General features: G+C 36.7%; 1 protein-coding gene across 8 annotated transcripts in view; it reads right to left on the bottom strand.

Moving 5' to 3' along the window:
- The window catches only part of ROBO1 (roundabout guidance receptor 1), a 1,140,930-nt gene that overhangs the window by 320,489 nt on the left and 795,331 nt on the right, over positions 1-25,110 (bottom strand). For all 8 annotated transcript variants that reach the window (XM_053565205.1, XM_053565202.1, XM_053565204.1 and 5 more), the window contains one exon: positions 20,101-20,427. In XM_053565205.1, the coding sequence (XP_053421180.1) occupies positions 20,101-20,427 (327 nt within the window). The remainder of the gene's footprint in view (positions 1-20,100; positions 20,428-25,110) is intronic.

A 25,110-nucleotide genomic window follows, 5' to 3' on the forward strand; every position in this document is an offset into this window, starting at 1 on the left:
ATGTTATCTTGAATATTTAAAACTCAATATTTATCTCCCTTTGGGTCTGTTCAGAATTTCAGTGGCTACTATGTACATATATAAACGCAATTTCCATAGCATAAGTACTCTCTCTATGGTACTTGAAATGCTCCTAAACATCCAGGAATGTACTTAAATAGTTTGATTAGCCCCTTATGTCAAATAAATGACCACTTTTTGTAAACATTAAGGCCAATGTAGGTCATTTTGAAATAAGAGATTCCCCCAGCACAATAAACGTCCCAAATGGAATGTCCTGAAATAATATGATTTTGTTCTCAGAATAAGTCAGCCTTATAAAAAGTCAGAATTCTAGAAAAGTAATAAGCATTTGTAAAAATTTTTAAGTGACAATACAAAGGGTATGGTTGCACATAAAATATGTACATTTACTGGCACATAAATACACATGTAAGTGGGGAACAAAATATGGCATGAAAAGTTAAATTTATTAAGCAGCTATTACATACAAGGAAAATACAACATATGAAAAAAAGCAGAAAGAGCACTAGCCATCTAAGAAATCAAATACAGAAAAGATAAACTAGGTTTGCCTGGCATTCAAGGCAAAAAAAGTCATTCAGCAGAACAACTGGTGTGAGAAGATAATGCAAACCTAAAGTTAAAGTTGCTCTTCAAAAAATATAGATGAAAAAGTAGTCTCTTAAAAAAAAGAAAAAAAAATGTGTGTGTCAAACGGTCTGTGAAGCTAGGGAATGATGCCCCATGATCATATCAATGTACACAGCTATTATTTAATTAAAAAAATAAAAAATAAAATAAATAAATAAATAAAATAAATTGCCCATCTGACATCATCAACAAAAAATACCTAGCAAAATCATGGAGGAATGTGCCTTCTGGAAACAGGCATCATCGCTGTCAAAAGTAATCATGGCCTACCCTCACAAACAAATTTACACTGGACAGAGACTTAGGTCCCTATCACTAGGCTAAATGTTTAAAGAACAGACACAAAAAATTCCCCTATTCTCATGAAAAAGCATAATCTTAACATGAAGATCATAGGTACGGTGGTCAGAGCTAATTAAAGTACTTTCCCCCTCCCCATCCTTGTCTATCTTCTCTATACACTTTATAAAATCATTGCCATGTCTCTAAATCATTAGGGAAATGCAAATCAAAACCACAAAGAGACATCACCTAAATATAGAATATAATATCCTTACCCATGAGAATCGCTTGTATTAAAAAGTCCCAAAACAAAAGATGCTGGTATGGATGCAGAGAGAGAAGAACTCTTACACACTGCTGGTGGGCTTGCAGACTAGTACAGCCTATATGGAAACTTGTATGGAGATACCTCAAAGACCTAAAGTAGACCTACCATTTGATCCAGCAATCCCACTGCTGGATGCATACTCAAAGGAGAAAACATCATTATGTAAAAGGGACACCTACATTCAAATGTTTATAGTAGTGCAATTCACAATCACAAAGACATGGAAACACAAGTCCCACCAATGCATGACAGATTAATAAAATGGGGTACATGCATACCACAGAGTACTACTTAGCCATAAAAAATGGCAATCTAGTATCTTTTGTGACATCCTTTATTGTACTAACAACCCATCTTCTTTTTTTTGTTTTGTTTTGTTTTGAGACAGAGTCTTACTATGTCACCCTCGGTAGAGTGCTGTGGCATCACAGCTCACAGCAATCTCATACTCTTGGGCTTAAACGATTCTCCTACCTCAGCCTCCCAAGAAGCTGGGACTACAGGTGCCCACCAAAATGCCCAGTTATTTTTTTACTGTAGTTGTCATTGTTGTTTGACAGGCCTGGGCTGAGTTCAAACCCATCAGCTCAGGTGTATGTGGGTGACGCCCTAGCAGCTGAGCTAGGGGCCGAGCCTAACAACCATTCTTCTAAGTGAAATATCACAAGAATAGAGAAGCAAACACATGCACTCAATGCCAAATTAGAACTGATTGATCAATACTTATGTGCATGTAATGGAAGTAAATCTTAATGAAAATCAAGTGGTGGGAGGAGGAGGAAAGAAAGGGATGGGTAATTTCACACCTGTCAGGTCTAGTGCACACTATCTGAGTAAAGGGCACACTTACAACTTTGAGTCACTCTCTACAAAAACAAAGAATATAAACGCACGTGTACCCCCTAATATTCTAAAAAATTTTTTTCAATTAAAATAAAAAATCAATGTAACCTCATTTCTTATACCCTCAGTGAATCCCCAACAATAAAAAAAATTAAAAAAAAAAACTTAAAAAATCAAAGATAAAATATGATAAAAAAAAAAAAAACATTGCCTGATTTTCTTTCTGGTACTAAGGCTATACAATTTTGCAAAACCAAAAAAAAAAAAAAATCAGACATTTTAAAAATAGCATTGACTGGCTTGGTGCCTGTAGCACAGTGGTTACAGCGCCAGCCACATACACTGAGGCTGGCAGGTTCGAACCTGGCCCTGGCCTGCTAAACAGCAATGACAACTGCAACCAAAACTAGCCAGGTGCTGTGGCAGGCGCCTGTAGTCCCAGCTACTTGGGAGGCTGGGGCAAGAGAATCACTTAAGCCCAAGAGTTTGAAGTTGCTGTGACCTGTGACACCACAGCACTCTACCAAGGTTACATAGTGAGATTCTGTCTCAACAACAGCAACAACAAAGAAATTTAAAAAATTTTTTTAAAAATACCATTGACTATTATAAAAAGATAGCTGCCTATTATCTGCTTAATGCCTATCTCTAATCAATCCAAATTATTTTCCAAAGGTTATCTAATTAGCCAATTGTTCTATCAGATAACAAAATAAAATTGCCTATTTATAGATAGGAAAATGAAGTCACAGAGGTCCAGAGACATTATCAGGTCCTTACCTTTCAGCCCTAGAAAATCAATTTCAAGAGTTGAGCTCATTGAACATTCATTTACCAAACATTTTGAAATGTTTTTTCTGTGCCAGGTACAGTTCTGGATCAGCAATGATCAATAGTGACAAGGTCATGGTCCTCATGGAACTGACATTCCAGGAAGGGAAATGGATGGTAAACATATATGATTCACAGGATTCCATTCTTGGTTGGTTGCTTTTGTTTTATTTGTTTGTTGCAAGTAATTTACTAGAAAAATAGAAAGGAACTAATTAATATCCCTTTTGTCCCCGGGACCACAGTGACTGTCCATAGCATCACAGATTGCCACTGGACAGATTCCAGAGACTGAAGCTAAATCAGAGAACAAGTTTTGAGCGGTATGTGAAATGCTACTGTACAGTAGTCCCTGCCTTTTTAAAAAATCAAAATGCCTATTAGGGGCGGAAATAAAACTTACATGATTAGGAAAAAGAGGAAAATGTGGTACTCCTTTTTCCAGAAGAAGTTACTCCTCCCTCGAGCCACCTTTTCAGCTCATCGACTCAAGCTGCCTCCTAAATCCATTTCCATTTTTTGGCCTCTACACCTCCATGAGCTTCAGTAGAACAACAGCTTTCCTGGTGAACTGTTCACCCAAGTGACTCTAAGACACATGACTAGTCTCTCAATGTAGAGACATGACTTATATTATGTGGAATTCATGGCCCATATTTTCAATTATAACAGTTACATGTTATATATGTAACACAACAGGGATGTGTGCCCTGAGTTCCTTTGGAGATGTGGAGGGGGGGAAAAAGGTGATGTCTAAACCTTGTCAATCCTGTTAGTGATGGAAAAAAATTACACATATTTATAAGTATATACATACACATACATTTATACATAACCTACACATTATAAAACATACATAGCTATGAGAAATGGTCCTTTCGAATAATAAAAAATGAATAATTATACATCTAGCATGCTAAAATGTACATCTAGCATGCTAGATCAAGTTTTCCAATGTACATCTAGCATGCTAAAATGTGCCATAGAAAAAAAATAAATAAATAAAAAAAAAAAATAAAATGTGCCATAGCTACATCCAAACTTGAAGCCATAAAATAATTTCAAATTAAATATTAATCAAAGGTACTATTATACCTAATCAATTTCATACATTGCCGTCTTAAAGGATGAAAATGAACTGCAATATAAATTATTTATAAGAAAAAAGTAATCTATAATAACATTGAGCTAATTATCACAGCAATTGTAGCATTTCAGGGCAAGGTTAGAGAGAGAGAGGGATTCCTTTGTTCATAGTTTCCCTATCTATCATTTCATGAATAAATTATATTCTTAAACCCTATATTTAAGAAAAAACTAAAGCATATTTTGATTTGAAATTCTTAAAACATTAAAAAATTTTAAAGGAGCTATAACTGAATCCATATAGATGTATAAAAATAGTTCTTCAATTTGTGTATGTGTGTATGTGTGCATCTTTTCTGGGTTCAAAACCAGAACTACTTAGTCAAATTCATAACCTTTGCTAATTCTCTTAAGGAGCACTAACAGTTGTAGCTTCAAAAATGGTTATCCTCACTACAACTGAGTCGGTCAAAAGAAGTAGGCATCGCTTCTAAAAGACTATGACATTCTAATTTCTGGGGTGGGGGGGTTGTTTGTTTGTTTGGTTTTTTTGCAGTTTTTGGCCAGGGTTGAGTTTGAACCCGCCACCTCCAGCACATGGGGCCAGCGCCCTATTCCGTTGAGCCACAGGTGCTGCCCTGACATTCTAATTTCTGAATTTTGTATCTGTCTTTAAGCATAAGCAGAAAGAGTATTCCAATAATTTTTAAATTATTTAATATACTTAATTATTCTATATTTACACAAAAATACATATTTTAAATGTTTATATCAAGATTGATTATTAAAAGCAGTTGTTTTTAATTTAATCTTTAAATTAATATGACAAGAAAAATCCGAATTCTAAATTTTTTCATGATTCTATGTTGTCGTTCCTTTTACTTGATGTTCAACCAGTGCATGTTGGATTATTGAAGCAAACATGGTGATAAACTTATACCCTTGTTCTTTTCTGCAACTGTAATTCAATAATTTAGGAAAAGCATGCTCATTTCTGTTAATGTGCATCAAATGCAATTTTTTTTTTTTTTTGCAGTTTTTGGCCAGGGCTGGATTTGAACCCTCCACCTCCGGCATATGGGGCCAGTGCCCTACTCCTTTGAGCCACAGGCACCGCCCAATATGCAATTATTTTTAAATACCTATGCATAATATCTGCTATTTAGTATAAATTTTAAAACATAGTTTCATTCTACATAAGAGCGGGACAAGTGGTTAGCTACATGTAAAAGACAGAAATTGTACCCATACCTCTCACCACTTACAAAAATGGACTCTTGCTGGATAAAAGGTTTCAATTTAAAATAGGAAACAATAAAAATTCTAGAGGAAAGTATGAGGGTAACTCTTGACGCTATCAACCTGAGTAAAGATTCTACAAAGATGACCCCCTTGGCAACTGCAGCAACACCAAAAATAAATAAATGGAACCTGATCAAACTAAAAAGCTTCTTCATGGCTAAGGGTACAACTACAGCAAAAAGACAGCCTTCAGAATGAGAAAAGATACTTGCATGCTATGAATTTGACAAAGGACAGATAACTAGGATTTACAGAGCACTCAAACTAATCAATAAAAAAAGAGCAAACAATCCCATTTATAGGTGGGCAAGAGACTTGAACAGTTATGATGAATGACCAAAAAACACATGATAAAATGTTCATCATCTCTAATCATCAGACAACTGCAAATCAAAACCACTTTGAGATATCACCTAGCCTCAGTGAGAATAGCCCCTATCACAAAATCCCAAAGCTGCAGATTCTGGCGTTGATGTGGAGAGAAGGGAACACTTTTACACTGCTGATGAGATTGCAAATTAATACAACCTTTATGGAAACAAGTACAGAGGGTCCTCAAAGAGCTAAAACTAAACTTTCCATTTGATCTCACAGCCCCATTACTAGTTATCTACCCAAGAGAAAAAAAGATCATTTTACCATAAGGACATTTGCACTAGAATGTTTACCGCAGCTCAATTCACAATCATCAGGATGTGGATTCAACCCAAGTGCCCATCAACTCATGAATGGATTAGTAAACTGTGGTATATGCATAGCATGGAACATTATTTAGCCAAAAAAAAAAAGATGGAGACTTTACATCTTTTGTATTAACCTGGATAGAGGTGGAACACATTCTTAGCAAAGTATCACCAGAATAGAAAAGAAAGTATCCAATGTATTCAATGCTAATATGAAACCAACAGATAAACAACTATATGCCTACAGGAAAGAAAAGCACAGGTAAATTCAAATGGGAGGAGAGGGGAGCACGGAAAGGGGAAAGGGGAGTAAGGAGAGGTCTTACCCATGGTGCACAATGTAAGGGTATAAATCACATCCCCTGAACTTTACCTAGGAAATGCAAACAATGTAACCTAGTCATCTGCACCCTAATATTAATCTGAAATTAAAAAAAAAAGTTACATGGAAAAACAAACAAAAAAGCATATAAGCAAGCAGCTGGGATATTGACAAATACTGCCGGCTACCTGGGAAATAAAACACACATCGTCATTAGAGAAGGAACTAGAGATTGCTGATTGCTGGAAAATTATGGCGCGAGAAAGAAAGAAAGAAAGAGAGAGAGAGAAAGAGAGAGAGAGACAGTAGCTGAATGCAAGGCGGTAGGTTTGGTCATCTGGGTTAAATTGCAGAGCAAAAAGAAGAAGAGGACCTACAGCAAATTCTTGAGAAACAAACATTTCAGCTGTAAGCCAAGAAAGATGCAGCCAGTTAAATAAAAGGAAAATCAAACAGAAACACTACACTTAATACTCTACATGGCCCATCTCCAGCATCAAATTTAAACCTTTTTAGTTGAATGTCCTGGATTTGGTTACATGAAGTTGGATGCAATTCTGACATAGGTGGATGCCATGAAATTCTGGGAATGAGAGTATTTCACAAAAAAGGTCAATGATGTCAACTGCTTCCAAAGGGAAATTGTATTCATTATAAAGGCAATGTTTCGAAAGCTAAAATCAAGTTTATTAAGAGTAACAGGCTATTTGTGAGGAAGAAGGATATCTCTTTGCAAAGTTTTGGTAAAGCATCATATTTGAATTTGCTTGTGTCTAGAATTTGAATGGAGCCCTGTTACGACCTTCAACATGCTAAGGGTAGAGAAGAAAACATCTCTGGAAGCCAAAATAGAAACAGAAATTCTATTCTTACTCTTATAGTCTCGAAACAAAGCAACCATAAAGATAAACACACACCCAAGTCCAAGATAGAGGCACTTTCAAAATTATATCTTCTCCAAAATGCTGTCAGACTATTCATGCAAAATATCTTTACAGTTCATATAAAGATGAGAATTGTAATATTTTAAATTCCTTACTTGTGTTTTAGATCATCTGTTGATATTATAAAGATCCTAAAGTTTAACAAAAAATAACTTGTTGAAAGTTTGTTTAAGATGTATTTTCCAAATTATTTTTTAATAATCCAAAGAAATAATTCACTGGAACATATTTTGAGAAAGGCCACAATGAAATACATCAATGCTAGCCATCCCAAGAACAGCAGCTATACAAACCTCAAAAACATATTTGTCATAAAAGACCACATACTATTGTAGTCAGAATACATATCTTTTCATAAATATTTATATGGATTTTAAATCAGCTGGTGCATGAGAAGATGATTGACCCAAGCAAGAGAAAGATCTTTTTAAATGAAGTTAGTTTTTCAGTATTTGCCTCTCTGAAATGGAGAGATACATTCTTTGCAACGATATACACGGGAAGAATCAACTTTACAAGGTGCCCAGCACACTGAATAGCAAATGGTAGAATAGTTAGTGCTTGCTGACTAGCTGGGCAGTTCAAAGCTCTTTACATGTGTCAAATGTTTCAATTTTTCCCAAATTATACCAGTGGTTCCCAACCTTTTAGCACCAGGACCTGGTTTCATGGAAGACAATTTTTCCACAGACCAAGATGGGGGAGATGTTTTTAATATGATTCAAAAGTATTACATCTCCATGTCACATCATCAGGCATTAGATTCCCATAAGGGGCTCACATGTGCAGTTTACAGTAGGGTCCGTGCTGCTAAGAGAATCAAATGTCATGGCTTGTCTGACAGGAGGCAGAACTCAAGTGATGATGTGAGCTACGGATGGGGAGCGGTTGTAAATAAAGACGATGTTCCCTCATCACTGCTCACCTCCTGCTGTGTGGCCCACGTCCTGACAGACTACAGATAGTACCTGTAGCTCTGTAAGATAAGTGGAATTAATAAAAGGTAAATAGAATTAATATCTTCCTTTTATAGGTGAGAGAACCAAAATACAAAGAGGCTAAATACTTTCAGCAATGTCACAGTGCTATGCTAAATGAACATTTTTTGGGTTTGTTGGAAATAAAGTTTGTTTTAACCTAATGACAGAATTAACTGTATCTATCTACAAAGAGCTTCTGCAGTGTCTTGTATGGGTAAGAGCCCTTGTATCAGTAAAAGAACCCCTCATGTTTAAAAAAAAAGGGGGGGGGTTGCGCCTGTGGCTCAGAGGAGTAGGGCGCCAGCCCCATATACCAGAGATGGTGGGTTCAAACCCGGCCCTGGCCAAAAACTGCAAAAAAAAAAAAAAAACAACTCTTAAAATTCTGGGGAGAATTGTAACCAATATGGTCCAAAAAGACTCATTTCATTTGAAACAATATAGAAACCTAAGTAGTAATTACGTTATTATAAGGAAAAGATGTAAAGAAAAAGAAAAATGTTAAGGAATTGACTTTATCGCTTACCAATGTCACAGTTACTGAACACAGACTTTTAAGCTCATTTGGGGTGATTTTAAGCAAAAGAAAGGAGGGGAGAGAAGGGCATCAGTTCACGGGTTCTCGATGCAGTGGTCAAGTCCATACCCCTCCTGTCAGATCTGGCTCAACATTTCTTTCTTCCCAAGAATTCCTTGGAAGGTTCCTACACTTCCATTTGAGAACACCTGGGTCAGCTCTGACAAACACTAAGTTACATGATCAAAATGTCCCTGCACAAAAATGCTGGGACCTAATCCATTTTGCAGCGTCCGACTGAGATGAGAATCTAATAAAAGGATAACTTAATGTCCCTAAATCTAGATACAGTACAGTATTACCTGGTAAGATACCCAGGGCAGTGGAGAGGGAGAGCCTAGAGCTATATAAATCCTTTCGTTGAGGGAACGTCTTTTCCCATTTTCTTCTTAACTTTCCGGCTTTTATTCTAAATTTGCTCCATCATTTACTGAATAAGATTTAAAATGTCCTCACCCAGGCATACTAAATAACCTGATCATAAACTTTTATATCTCCTGACAAGTGGAAAATGTCATACGTGCTATTAAAACTTCAATTTAAACCCTAGGTTAAATATGGCACAACTTAAAATGTTGACTAAAAGCTACCATTTCCACTGTAGACACTAAGAGACCGAGATTAAAAATTGTCTTGTCACACTCAAAAACGTATACATCAGATATACTTTATTAAAAATTAGGTCCCACTTAACAGTCTTCAAACATGTGAGCTGCTGTATAAAAAATAGCTTCTCTCTTATCACTTAGGATGTAAAACGAAAGAATGAGGCTGTAGAGCAGGATTTACGTAAATTAAAGCAATAACTCCACGTTAACATATGCTAATACACACAAGTTATATTGATGATGGAGGCTGGATAATCTTTTCCTCTGAACATGTTTTACTGCAACAAATTATCTTCAGACAATTTAAACTAAAAGTCAGAGGGATGGACTAAATGACTTCCAAACGACCCTCTAAGATGATTCCCTGCTTATTCGTAAAACCTCCTTTTCTACAGTTTTCATTCTAAGCAAATGTAAGGTAAATTTAAAGATCTGGCATTTCACTTTGGGATTATGCTATCTTAAGATTGTAATAAGTAATTTAAACATAGGCTTTCATGAATTTACTTAAAAACACCTAAGATACTATTCATGTATAACTTTCCTTGATAAATAATGGTATGGATATTAATATTGGTTTGAGTACATTATTTTCTACTTAACATCCTATTAGCTGTAAATATCCCAAATTTGTTTATAAGTAACTCGTATACAGAAAATATTTTTTTTTCCTTCTCCATCCAGGCAAACGTATTTTTCCAGCGGTCTGAACTTCGCTCTTGCCCGTATCAGCCAGCACCCCACGGCCTGCCCTTCCCAGTGCTGTGTCTTGCTCTCTTCTTTGCTGGTTCTGTTTTGTTTTTCTACTCCTCTCTCCCTGCTGCTCTAGAGCCCTTCCTCTGTGTCCCTCTGTGCTTTCCTGTTTCTCTCTCTCCATTTCTGCCCGTTTTACTGTCTTTACCAGTCTTTTACATAGTTCAGCTATAATCACATTTTATCGGCTTCTCTTAAAAATCAACCACACTGTGCTCACGTTCCTAAAGGACACGTTTCCTCTTTGGAAAGGCCAGTGCTTCTCCAACTTAAATTTGCATATGAATCACACTGGAATATTATTAACGCAAGGTCTGATTCGGTTGATCCAGCTTGAGCTCCATCATTCCATATCTCTAACGTGCTTCCAAGTGAGGCCAATGATGCTGGTGCACAGACTGTATTTTGAGTGGCAAAAGGCTTCACTGGCTTCTACTGGGCCACATCCTCCCAACCCGGGTCTGCCTGCCCTGCCTGAACAACATCACCATCCACGTGGGTTTATTCTATTTCATATCCAAATCTTGCCATGTTGCTGTATCATCTAAATTTCCACTGACTTTTTAGATCTTAATTTTTTGCCTGTTTGGGTTTTTTTAATTTTACCTACCATAAACCACATCTTCAGAGTGTAATAATTTAAAGCAGTACTGTGATGGAATTTCTCTTTGATTCCGCATCACATTCGGTTCCTTATAAAAGTATCTGACTACGAAAACAGCTTTACACATAATAGATTACTGATAAAGCACAGGACTGCAAGTAATACTTCCCACCAGAGTAATCATTACATGTATCTTATCACCAATCCAGAAACAGAAAGAGAAAGTAAAGTTTGGTAAATTCCAGTTTTGCATGTGTAAAGTGTCTCAAGCACCCTCGGAAAGCCCCTGTAGGCACTGTCAACACAGAAATTGTTTCCTTTATCAGGAAGGAAGCGTTTAATACTCTTCGTTTTCAATTAGCCAATCATTAGGGTTGAGGTTGCCCAGAGGCGGTTACTACACTTAAGTTTATTAGCGCCTAAAAACACTTGACTTGGCTTTTTGTACTAGTGGAACCTAAGTAAATTCCCTGAGCAATGTTATCCCCAGAAGTAAGTGATACTTAAAAAATTGAGAAATTTGCATGAAAGAAAAAAAACATCCTCCCAGGGAAAGAGTTGATGACTGGCTTTCTAAATACTGAGCTTTCAAAGGAGTGTTTGAGATCACATGAACTGCTTAACCTTACAAAGAAGTTGGTTGGGAGGTCAGTGAAAAAAGCAGATAAGACTGCTCCTTGAAGAGGCGCTCTGACGCTGTAGGATGTTCATCACACATGAGAAAAAACGCGTCTGAGTTTCATGTTAGAGCACTTCATTTACAATGCACCATGGATGGTGCCAGGCACTTGGGAAGGAAAGAAAAATGTTGTACTTTTTTTTTTTTTTTTTTTTTGGCAGTCTGTGGCTGGGGCTGCGTTTGAACCCAAGACTTCTGGTACATAGGGCTGGCGCCCTACTCCCTTGAGCACAGGCACCACCCTAAATGTTGTACTTTGAGGCAGTGTGGTGGGTGCCATGCAAGGACAGTCAGCCCCACAAGACAACAGGGGAATGGGGTGCAGGCACATTGTCCAGAGCTCAGTTCCAGAGGAGGCGACCTTGGGAGAGAACAACAGAAAATGCAATTTCTCAGAACCATCATGGGAGGGAACATACTGAACCACTGGAAACCATTCGAGGGTAACAAATCCTAATCCGAACTCCCAGTTCCACTTGCATAGTCATAGACTTGACCTCTACCTTGTCATCAGTTACATCTTCTGCAAAATCTCAACTTCTGACTCACCCTCCAAAATTAAACTAAGTTTTTGATCTCTAAATTTAATCTTCTCTTTTCATCTCCATTACAACTATCAGCTTCCAATTATCAATATGTCTTCTCTGGAATCCTGCAATAGTCTCTTAATTGATCTCCTCCAATCATTATGCAACTCATTATCTATACATGGCTACTCTATTATAAGACGGGTGATGTCTCAAAATTTAAATGGATATTTCACATCCTCAATTGTAACACTGAAGATGAAATTCAACATCCATAACTTGGTTAAAAGGCTTTGCATGACCTACTCCATTCTAGGTCATGGCCACCTTTCTAGCCATCTCCTTTACGCATATGCTATACTGACTATTTTTCATTTCCTAAAATATACCCATTTAGATTCTCATGACTTCAGATGCACTCTTCTTTCAGCCTGAAATGCTTTTCCTTTACTCCTCATCTTGGTAATATCCGATGTAATTCAGCATTCAGCTCTGACCCCATTCTTTCCTGGCACTTGACAGAATTAAGCATAAAGTTACTTGTTTGCATGGTTAGTTGCTCAAGTCCGTTCCTTCTTCCCCTTTATCCACCATCCTATAATTTTCACTAAGGCAGCAATTATATCTTTATTGTTAACCACTGAATAAGGATAAATAGACTGCATGTAAAGCATTAGTTAGGAAAAATTATTTTTTAAATAAACTATATTTTGTTATTCTCCATGTTTTATATAATTTTTGACTATTAGAAAATGACATTTGTAAGACCATATTGTGTAGCAAAAGTCAAGATAACTTTTATCCACCAAAGACATTCAACAATGCTTTATTCTAACCTGAAAATCTATGGTAAAGCAAGTATGGCTTTAAAAAGTTTAAATTGATAAGTAATGCCAGTGTCAGTTAAATTACAGTGTGTTAATTAAAATGAATTATACTAAAGAGTTTAAGTATGTTCATATTAAATAAATGTGTCACTCAAACAAAAGTTTTAAAATGAATACAAATGATTCTCAAGTTTAGTCTGTGCATGTAGGAAAACCTTCTACATTCAATCATAAATAAATTAGGAGGATTAAGAGGAGACATGATCTGATGATAAGTTTGAGAGATAACGAGATCCACCTTTTCATTGTAAAGACAGTACTGTCATTTTAAAGCCTGCCCTAACTTATTGTTGCTTGTAGTCACTTTGATACAAGGAGACACTGCCAAGTATTTCCCATAAATAACAAAACACTGAATTGATTTTCTGGTAGTCTTAAGAGACTGAATATCAAAGTATCAACTAGTGTTGAAATAATCCACTGAGTACTTTTCATCATGTATGAATATCACGTACTTTTTCTTCCCCCTTTCATTAAGTCATATATACATATAACATGAATACATTTATGCCTCTGTGGGATTCAATGTGTTGATTTTTTGTACACATTGGAGTACTTACATCCAACTCATTAACATAGCTTTCACCTCGTTTGCTTAATCACAGTGTTAAAATATTTGTATTCTATACTTGATAGATTTGAATTGTACCCTTGCAATATGCTCCATAGGTGTGGTCCCACCATTCACCCACCTCTGTCAAACCACCCACCTCCTCTTCCATCACCCTCCCCTTCCATCCTTCATCCTGGGCTATAGTTGTGATTCATCCTTCATATGAAAGTGTGAGTGATTATAAATTGGTTTCACAGTAGTATTGAGTACTTTGGATATATTTTTTTTCCATTCCTGAGATACTTTACTAAAAATATTTTCCAGCTCCATCCATGTAAACATAAAAGAGGTAAAGTCTTCCATGACTTAGCAATTATGAATTAGGCTGCAATAAACATTCCGGTGCAAATATCTTTGTTACAAAGTGATTTTTGGTCTTCTGGATATATACCTAGTAGAGAAATAGTGCCCATCGACCCATGAATGGATTAATAAATTGTGGTATATGTACACCAAGGAATATTATGTAGCCTTAAAAAAAGATGGAGACTTTACCTCTTTCATGTTTACATGGATGAAGCTGGAACATATTCTTCTTAGCACAGTATCTCAAGAATTGAAGAAAAAGTATCCATTGTACTCAGCCCTACTATGAAACTAATTTATAGCTTTCATATGAAAGCTATATCCCAACTATAGCCCAAGAAGAAGGGGAAAGAGGACAGAGAGGGGAGGGGAGAGGGGAGGATGGGTGGAGGGAGGGTAATTGGTGGGACCACACCTACCGTGCATTTTACAAGGGTACATGTTAAATTTATTAAGTGTAGAATATAAATGTCTTAACATGATAACTAAGAAAATGTCATGAAGGCTATGTTAACCAGTTTGATGAAAATATTTCAAATAGTATATAAAACCAGCACATTGTACCCCATGATTGCATTAATGTACACAGCTATGATTTAATAAAAAAAAAAAAATAGAGGTAACGTCTCTCATCCTTTTTTAATGCTGCATAGTATTCCATGGTATACATATACCACAATTTATTAATCCATTCGTGGGTCCATGGGCACTTGGGCTTCTTCCATAACTTGGCAATTATAAATTGAGCTACAATGAACAATCTGGTGCAAATATCTTACTTGTAACGTGATTTTTGGTCTTTTGGATATACACCTAGTAGAAGAATTGCAGAATCAAATGGCAGGTCTACATTTAGATCCCTGAGTGTTCTCCAAACTTCTTTCCAAAAGGAAAATATTAGCTTGCATTCCCACCAGCAGAACAGAAGTGTTCCCTTTTCTCCACATCCACACCAACATCTGTAGTTTTGGGATTTTGAATATCACATACTTTTGAAAAAATAAAAAGAGTGGCTCATGAAGACTGGTAATGGGTATGTCACTTTAAACCCCAAGGTTGCTGGACTGAATGTGTTCCAGAATAGTGAATCTAGCAATACTCCACAGACAGCAGCTGTTTTACAATGCCCAATCTAGAGAGGTAAACTTTCTACTTAGTCTTGATGACATAGCTGACTGTATCCAACATTTCCAAAGCCTTCTGTGGCCATCTAAGAAAAGGTTCAATATTAATTGAATAGTAAGTAGCTTTCCATAGAAAATAAGCAGATATTACTGAGAAAATATCTGCTTATAGGATCATTCTGTGTATAACACATAGAAAAAAAAGACTAAAAGGATATACATCAAAATTTCAACAATAGCTACCTCTAGGTAACATTTACATGTTAATTCTTTTTTTTTTTACGTGTTAATTCTATAATCAGCATATAAATTTAAATCTAATAATTATTTATAAAAATGATCTTTGTAAATTTATTAATCACTGTCTTTAATCTGTGATGGGGGTATAGGAAAGAAAATGCATAAAGTGTCTCCACTCTAAGATCTTTCTAGAAATTTGCTAAAGATTAATACACAATTATATGAGATAAGGAAAAAATAATGAAAGTTTTAAGAAGTCAATTGAAAACACATTCGAGCCTATAATCTAATTGTCTAACAAAGAATAATTTTAAGATGTACTATAAGCTTATGGTTATTCATTGTCAGAATGAATAGTACATTCTCTGACACAGCAATCTTCGCTAACACATTGAAGTGTTCTGCAAACTCTATCCTTTTCTATGGAAATACCCATTGAAACTCAACCCTTCTCTTTACGCCCATTGCTACTGATATCTCTCATACGGATTATGGAATATGAGTTTCTACCATAGTATTTCATATAAACTACTTTTACCAAACCAAAACCCAAAAATATGAAAGAGAATTTTTATGTGCTTTTTTTTTTTGGGATACAGAATCTCACTTTGTTGCCCTGCGATTGAGTGCTGTAGCATCATAGCTCACAGCAACCTCAAATGCTTGGGCTCAAGTGATCCTCTTACCTCAGCCTCCCAAGTTGAGACTACAGGTGCCCACCACAACACTCAACTATTTTTAGAGATGGGGGTCTCAGTCTTGCTCAGGCTAGTCTTGAACTCATGAACTCGGGCAATCCACCTACCTCGACTTCCCAGAGTGCTAGGATTACAGGTGTCAGCCACTGTGCCTGGCCTTTTTATGAGCTTTTAAAAGAAAATGGCAACTATCATTTTTCCAAGGAATGCTGCTCTTACTTTTCCCAGCAAAGATAGAATTTACACCATCTTTACATGAAGAGATAATGTGTGTATATTTGACTTATGACAAAATTTAAAACTGGTTTAATGGATTTACTATATATAGATAGATATAGACATATTATTGAGATTTCATGATTTTTCATTGGTTTTTCGATTTTTATTTCTCAGTGATTAAATATGGTAAAAATAACTAAAAGCTTAAAAAATATTCAAAAGTGTTGTTATAGAACACAACAATAAAAGAATACATTCTGATTGATAGTAAAAACCTCAAGGTTTTCCTAAATATAACCATGTCATGGAACCTGGCAATATTACTTCTTCACTTAAAATATCCATATATGTAAGTCTGTATATTATCCCAATTCTAAAGATTATAGAAATGAATTTGTTTCAGTTGTCTCTGAAACAAAAATAATTTGAGTCTACACTATTTGCATGTCTCACATCACCAATGAGAATCCAAAGAAAAGGGTAAATTTCCCATACCATCAACTTTAACTCAAGATTAAATTTAGTCTATTCCAAACTTAATCAGAAATTAATTTAAGAAATTTGACAACTGAAGGTTTTTATTTAAATTCTAGTTATCTTACTAAAATTAGTTCTAGGCTTTGAAGCTGATGTCATAGAACTCAGGGATTATTTCTTTATTCTAAGTTCAAAATGGGAAGAACGCAAATTCTGGTCTTCATCCCCTCACTGATTTGCTATGTGACATTGGACAAATTTCCCCTTCTCTGATTTTTCTGGTCACACACACACACACACTATAAATCAATCTACCTTTTTAATACAAAAGTATATTCTATTTGCATTTTATTTGATCTAAACAATTTCACCACCAGAAGTAATATGTCTATCTTCTAAGTACTAGATTTGGGGAATACTAGATTTGGGGAATACATTCTTTTGTATCTAGCTAAACATGTGGCTACTCAGCATACATGGTCAGTTGACTTTTTATTTTAACTAAATGAGGAAAATTGTAACCTTCAAATTCTACATCTATTTAAGAGACATCATTTAATCATAACAACAAAAGAACATAATATGTGTAAGCAGTGGGAAAATATCCCTTCAAAATGCAAATATTTTACTTCAAAGTAACAACTGCTAAAAAGCATCCCAGTTAAAAATAGGTAAAAGATTTAATCTTTGATTAATTTTTTAAAAATGATATTTTTTTAAAGGAAATGTAGTTGTCTGGTTTTCCTCCTGAGAGAGTCAGCAGATGTCTGCCTAGTCAGATGGGAATTTCTCTTCCTCAGGAGAAAACAGTGCAAATAAGAAACAAATAGCCATATGCTGACTTAGTACACTACTTAGCAAATGATGTAGACAGCCATGTTCTACAATGCGGATCCAGGATCAAATTACTTTTTAAATTCAGTGCAATTATCCAAGTTCAAATTATTTATTAAATGTGAGTTGTGTCAAAGAACTATGCTGCCAGTTGTGTTGGCTATAGCATGGAGTTTTAAATTTAATAATCAGTGATACACAGTATTGGGTACAGGAGTATAGACTCATAAATATTTTTCTAAATGTTTCATAGACTTTCAAATAGAGCTAACTCAAAATAAGTATGAACATACTGCTCGAAAGACATTTTTAGAAAGCTTGGTGTGAAACTTGTATTAGACAAACAACGAATTTTCGTAAATGTTAGAAACAGCAATGTTGTCTAAATAATGTAATTTTATATCCCCATCAAGACATCATTCTTGGTTTGCAAATGAAAATAATAGTTGAAAAATAAATTTTAAAAACACATCTGTGATAAAAACTCTTCTTTATGAATTCAAACATTAAAAAATTCCAGGTGAAAATTTTAGAAATAAGGAATAGCAGATATTTCTCAGCATTTCAAATTTTAGACTTTATAATTACGTTAGAATAAGTTTAACCACATTAAAACTGAGCTTTCAAGAACAAGAAATACAGCATTTACCACATGGCAAAGGATAGCAAAGGTTTGCCAGTATCTGAACTAAGGTCTACCCATTATAGGGCGCCAACCCCATATACCGAGGGTGGTGGGCTCAAACCCGGCCCCAGCCAAACTGCAACAAAAAATAGCCAGGCATTGTGGCGGGCGCGTGTGGTTCCAGCTACTGGGGAGGCTGAGGCAAGGGAATTGCCTAAGCCCAGGAGCTAGAGGTTGCTGTGAGCTGTGATGGCATAGCACTCTACCAAGGGCAATAAAGTGAGACTCTGTCTCTACAAAAAAAAAAAAAAAGAAAGAAAGAAAGAAAGTGAAAATAAACACTCCTACAGATAACTAATAAGTCTGATCATTCTGGTGCAATATTTCAATTTAAATAATTATTAAAGGTATTATGGAAAAGAATGTCTTTGCTATACAGAAATAAAGTTTTAGATGACATTCATGTCATTTTTTTTCAATGTTTGAGAGATTGACAATTGTTAGGAACCAAGAAATACAGTTGTTGTTACAGCTGTAAAACTTGGTTTAGAGGCAAATAAAACACAGATAATGTTTATAAAAGCATTACCAACAACTGCACTGGGAAACCTGTGTTGCCTCAAGACACTTTTGTAAATGCGGTTTCTTGGGGCTACAGCTTCACTAAGAAACTAGATGCAATCTTTGTCTTCCTGTGTCTGAGCCTTGGGGAACGTAAGAATAGTTCTTACTGAACTTCTGGTATATAAATGAAGGAAACGTTTTTAAAAGTAGTAATATTCTTCAAGAAAAGATAAAACTCAAACTGTAACAGTATTATACAAGTTTAATTTACAGCAAACGTGGCCCAAACTTCCTCCTCTAGCCTGTTTATTTATGTAACATATAAAAGGCTAGTTTTGCTTTTAGGATATAGATGTCTTAAAAATAGTAAGTGACCAGGACCTATTGCCAAGAAATAAATAGCTGAAATACAAAGATTTGACCTAATACATATTGATTTTTAGTGCAGTGAAACATAAATTTACTAAATAGTTCCCAAACTTTTTAAACACACAAAATCCTAATTTTCCCCATAAACTTTAGTGTCCAAATAATACAATTTATTCAAATAAAAACATGTTTTAATAATTGCAATTAAGCCAGTGTAAAAATTATTTAAAGCAAATGCTACACAAACTATTTCAGGATTTCAAATAATGATTATCACTACAAAGCATCCTTATTATCCAACTATCCTTATTAATAAACTCTATTTGATAGACGTTTATTATCCATACATTTCTCTGTGTATATGAATTGTTACTAAATAATAGATCTTTACAAGTACTTATATTAAATTCTATTTAGCAAATTATACTATTCTTTTTGTCTTTAAAGCTTGGAAACATTTTGGAGAAGTAATGATGAATATCATCCTAAAATTTATGTATCATATATTAAGGTGCTCTGTATTTGAATATTTCACGGGTAAAAGTGATAGAATGATCATATGTCTGGCTTTGAGTCCACGACTGTGCACTTACTAAGACTAGAAAGCTTTTTCTATAATGGCCTCCCAAGGTAATGGGATGTCTGGCTAAGAAAGAGAACTTAACTGGAAACTAATATTTCTAAAGTATCTAAACAAAAGCCAGATTAGAAAAGCCAGCTCTAAATTCCATGGCATTAAGGGTATCTTGATCATCTGGGGTAAAACTAAAGGTGTTTTGAAAACAAAGATCTAGAAGATCTATCTTCAAGTCTATAATTCCTTTAAACATCTGACAATAATAAGAATGCATGCAGAGTAGGAAATACCACTGTGTGTGGATATTTGATATATTTAAAAGCAACAAAGGGGGGGGGATAAAACAAATTTAATGAAAATGTTCAATAAAAACCAACTCCAAATCAGAAGTCAGATAGAAAGAGAGATACAGAAAATTCAAATAGTGGATTGTATTCACATGTAAAGCTAGAGATTATTGTCAAGGAAAACCAGGTACACAAATTTGACTTCTTATTACTGTCAAGACAAATGATTCCATCCTGCCACTTTCCCCGCCAAACACAGAAAGCCCATTTTACTTACTAGCTACCTCCAGCGATGCATTGTGGCTCACGGCTTCCCCCAGGTAATTCCTTGCTACACAGACGTAGACCCCTTCATCGGGTCTACTTTTCCGTCCATGGACTATACGTAAGAAAAATAAAGATCCACTTGGCAGCAACATGCGGTGTGAGCGAGGGTCATCTTTGTCCGTCTCTACTCTCTCCCCTCCTTTGTACCATTCAATCGTAGGTGTGGGGCGGCCTTCGGCTTTACAGTTCAAGGTGGCAGGTTCTCCTTTTGAGACGATTAGGTCTGAAGGGTGTTCAACAATACGAGGTGGAAAATCTTCCTGACGAAGGCGGGAGCCTGCAGAAGAATTAACAAAACATCATCATGTATCACCTGAAAACAAAAGCACAGGCTATATATATCACTATTGTTCAACACCGCATCGATGGACCTACCCATCCTAATCTCTTTACTAACTAATCCTCTTGGGTGTCCATCTTGACTACAACTTCCGACTCCTGAACTGGCCTTCCACTTAGAAATCTCTGTTGCTTAAAAATCCTGTCTGTACAAATCCTGTCTGCTCCTCAAATCTCTTATCCCCCAATCTTTGTAGAACCCATTATGTTGTCTGTTTGTACCATGCACGTGCCTGTTTTTGCAGAGGAATGTGTTAGACAACTATGGAATAGCTTCCAGAGTATTAAAAATAATAGCATGGCTTCCTGGAATCTCCCTTTTAACTAACATCAATCAACGCATTAACAAAACACATGCTGTACACTAATAAACATTTATGTTCAGCTATGCAATTTGTTCTTCTATGGATTTTTTTTTCTATTATTTTTCTGATATCTTAGGGATACTCAACAGACCAGTGAGACTCTAGATGGAATGACAAAGATAAAAATACTTCAAAAAATTTGTCATGAGTCTCTCACACTTCCAGATAAGACAATTCCCCCTTTGAACACTCCCTCCTCCCCAGTTCCTGCACTCATGTTCTTTCTCAAGTTTTACACCAGAGTACACATGAAGTGAGTGGTGGGGAACAGGGAGGGCCTCTCTGGTGCTGCAATGCAGGGTCACATAGGGTGTCCTGGGGATTTCCCTAGAGGAAGGAATTCAGGCTTTTCAAAGGTCCAGGGACACACAGGGACACACAGGACCAGGCAGACAGTGCCTTCGGCCCCACGGCAAAGATTACTGGACAATAACATGGGAGAAGGAAAGAAGTCTCCGCGTGACTCTGAAACAGGGCAGCCTCCGCCTGGGCTACTTAACTGCAACTCAAACTCAAGTGTGAGTGGCAAGTTCCCTGTCAGAATTCAGAGTCAAATGTGTAAAAAATAGCAAGCAGTTCCTTGGTAGGTAGAGTGAGGCTACTGACAGAAACAAAAAGCAAGCCCTAAGAATTGGATGGAGTTTTAACCCTCACCGAGTTTGTTTCACTGAGCTCATTCCATCCTCCTCTCCTGGGAAAGATCAAGATAGCACCTGGCCCTGCGGTTGGTCAGCAGCACTGAACAGGCAGGCGGTGTGAATTTGGGCGGCTGCTTCTCAGACTCAGATTTTACACAGGTAAAAAAGACATAAAGATGCTTAGCCCCCAGGGCGACTGTGAGGATTATGATAAACACGTCTCCATTGATGGAACATGTCCAGATGCTAAATAGAAGCTATCACCCAGATCACTGAGTGTGGTGATTCTCAAGCCTGCCCCACATTAGAATCACCCGTAGAACTTACACGATGCCGCTGCCCAGGGCCCACCTACAATCTTCAAGGGTATCAGACACAGGGGTGTTGTTTTTGAAGCTTCTCCTGCCCCTTCTCTCCTCATGGGAGTTATGATGCTAGGGATGCAAAACATTTATCTAGTTCAAGCCACTAGTTTCCTAAAAGCTAGGGATGAGGTTGTTGCAATGGGCTGAAGGTCATGAGCAGGTGAGTTCCCAGACTCCCTATCAGACTTCCCTCTCTCAGGAGGTTCCCCAGCCTTTATTACTATGCCTAACACATAAGAAATGTGCAGGGGATTGCTGCAAACTCTGGAGCCAGCTAGAGTGCAATGGGAGTTTGGCAAAGCAGCAGAAAGCACCCTGACTCCAAGATCACAGAAGCCTATCTCCAGGGCCTCACTGTCCTGTCTCTGGGAGGGCTCTAGCATCTGCCCTGTCTCTAGGAGGGCTCTAACTGCCTTGTCTTTGGGAAGGCTTTAACTGTCCTGTCTCTTGGAGGGCTCTAGCATCTGCCCTGTCTCTAGGGGGCTCTAACTGCCCTGTCCCTGGGAAGGCTCTAACTGCTCTATCTCTGGGAGGGCTCTAGCATCTGCCCTGCCTGGGCCCTCTGGACCTCAGGGCAGACTGAGGACCCTCACAGCTGACACACTTGGCTTTTCAGGGTCCCACCACACCAGAAATTCCAGGTAACTTACTTTGGCTTGGATTCCAAAACAAATATTTTCTGAAAGTGTTCTTTATATGGACTTTTTATCTCTTCCCAAATAATAAAACTGTATAAATATATATATACTTTCCCCAGAGTTTAATTGACAAATCAACTTCATTATTAGTAATAATCCTGTTAATATTTTAATAGATTTCAAAGATGGAGCATTAAATAATTGAGTTAAAATAACTAAATATACTATTAAGCATAAAAGGATATTGGGGAAGGGGCTGTAGACCTTATGTGTTACTTAATAAATGAAGACCTGAGTGCAAGTCATTTGAATATTTTCTGCGTCTATACCCTTATTTTTCCAGTGGGAATACAGTCTCTAAAAAAGGGATGACACTATATATTTTTTAATATTCCTATCTTTTTTTCTTTTTTTTGAGACAGAGTCTCACTTTGTCACCCATGTTAGAGTGCTGTACCATCATAGCTCACAGCAACCTCAAACTCCTGGGCTCAAGAAATTCTCTTGCCTCTGCCTCCCAAGTAGCTGAGACTACAGGCATCTGCCACAACACTCTGATGTTTTTAGAGATGGGGTCTTGCTCTGGCTCAGGTTAGTCTGGAGCACATGAGCTCAGCCAATCCACCTGCCTTGGCTTCCCAGAGTGTTGGGATTAAAGGCCTGAACCACTGTGTCCAGCTAATATTCCTATCTTATTACTGCTATACATGCCTACCATAAATATGAAAATTTCTCAAAGACTTTTCAAGATTTAGGAAAACCTATTAAATAATTATATTTCAATGTAGCAAGAGGAAGCCTTTGAAATAATCTGGGTCCTCCTCTGTTTCAGAGGGTCTTAATAAAATAAACTCATTCCTCATAAGATAAAGTCCTTCACCAGACCTACAAGAGCCAGCACGCTCGTTCCCTGTTCTAGCTCTCCAGACTCTTCCTGTTTCATTCCTTCCTCTGCTCTCTGCAGCCCAACCTTCTGTTAGTTCCATAAACATCCCTCCTGCCACATGGCCTGTATCTCCCATGGAGCCTGTGCTCAAACTAATCTTATCCTAGTTTACCAACACTCTTCTTTTAAATCCCTGCTCTCTCTGGTCTTTCCAAGAAAATTAAAAGCCATTTTGCAAACCTAAATAGCACTGTATTTCTTCCCTTGGTAAAAATGATCAGAATTTATCATCTAAATCTATTTGTCTGATGCTTTGAATAGCATTTGTTTTTCCCACTAGTGGGAAAGGTCTGTGCATCAGATATGACTCATGGTTGTTTTCCTTGTGCCTGGTAGAGTGCTGAGCATAGTACAGTACTCAGTAAAGATGCGTTGAATAAATGAAAATCAAAAAGGATTACGGGCTGCTAAGAAAGACCTAACTGAGCAGAATGAGCTAAAGCTTACAAATCACGCATCCTACAAGACATTAACAAAATGCAGTTTTCTCAATTGTAATCAATATGCACACTACTCAACCTTTAAAGCCCTGCATGATGCTTTTTCTATCTTTGTCTAAATTATAACTACTGTGATTAATAATTTTTCTCAGTGAAATGATGAAATGAATGGTGAAATTAAAAGTTTCTATCAGTTGCTTATATCCACTATGAAACAAAAGATTATAATCTGAAAAGCAAATAACAGTTTCATAATCTGAAATATTGAGAAATAGCTCTGGTTTTAGTGCATTCCTTAAATGAAAATAGGCTCTAAAAAGAGGGAAATAAATCAGCAACATAAGAATAACATAGGAACAACCTAATAACCTGAAAATTCATACTCTATAAGGCTATACTGAAGTAAAGTGAAATTTGGAGTGAATTACACATTACTCCTAATTGCCAGTGCTGTAAAACTTCAGAAAATAAAGTATTATAATATGCATTGGCCTGTAACTTGCCTATCTGTATCTGTATCTGTATCTGATACATAATTAGAGAAAATTTTATTTTAAATTGTGAAAGTCTATTTCAGATAGGAAATAGGGATGCAGAGGTTGCTAAGAGAACAATAAGAAAGTGCATCAAGACTGCTGAGCAAGTCAGAGAAGGTGTCCAGAAACGTGAGCCTTGAGATAAACCTTGAAGAATGATCCAGAAAAGAAAGGAGATGATTTCACCCAGAAGCATAGCTACAAGAGTACATATCACACTTGTGGGATCGACAGGTACCTGGGAGCAAGGTTCACGTCAAAGATGGGGAAGTATGAGCCTGATGAAATTACTAACAGATGCCTGGTGCAATGGCCCATGCCTATAATCGCAGTGTTTCGGGAGACCAAGTCATGATGGTTGCTTGAGGCCAGGAGTTCAAGACTCGCCTGGGTAACATAGTGAGACCCCTTTCTTAACAGAAAGAAGAGGGGGGAGGGAGGCGGCCAGGGAGGGAGCAAAGGAAGGGAGGGAAGGCAGAAGGGAGGGAGCAAGGGAGGGAGGGAGATACAGAATATCCACCTGTAAACTAAATGATTCTAAAGACCTTGATGATGAATATATTGGGATATAAAGCATACCTTGCACTGTGTCATTTTCTCTAATATGAGCTTGCATCGTTGAGTAAATAGCCTTACATTACTAACTTCTAATATTCTGAGGACATCAATTCTACACAACTGTGTGCACAATTA

Source organism: Nycticebus coucang, chromosome 16 (genome assembly GCF_027406575.1).
Source record: "Nycticebus coucang isolate mNycCou1 chromosome 16, mNycCou1.pri, whole genome shotgun sequence".
NCBI classification, from domain to species: domain Eukaryota; kingdom Metazoa; phylum Chordata; class Mammalia; order Primates; family Lorisidae; genus Nycticebus; species Nycticebus coucang.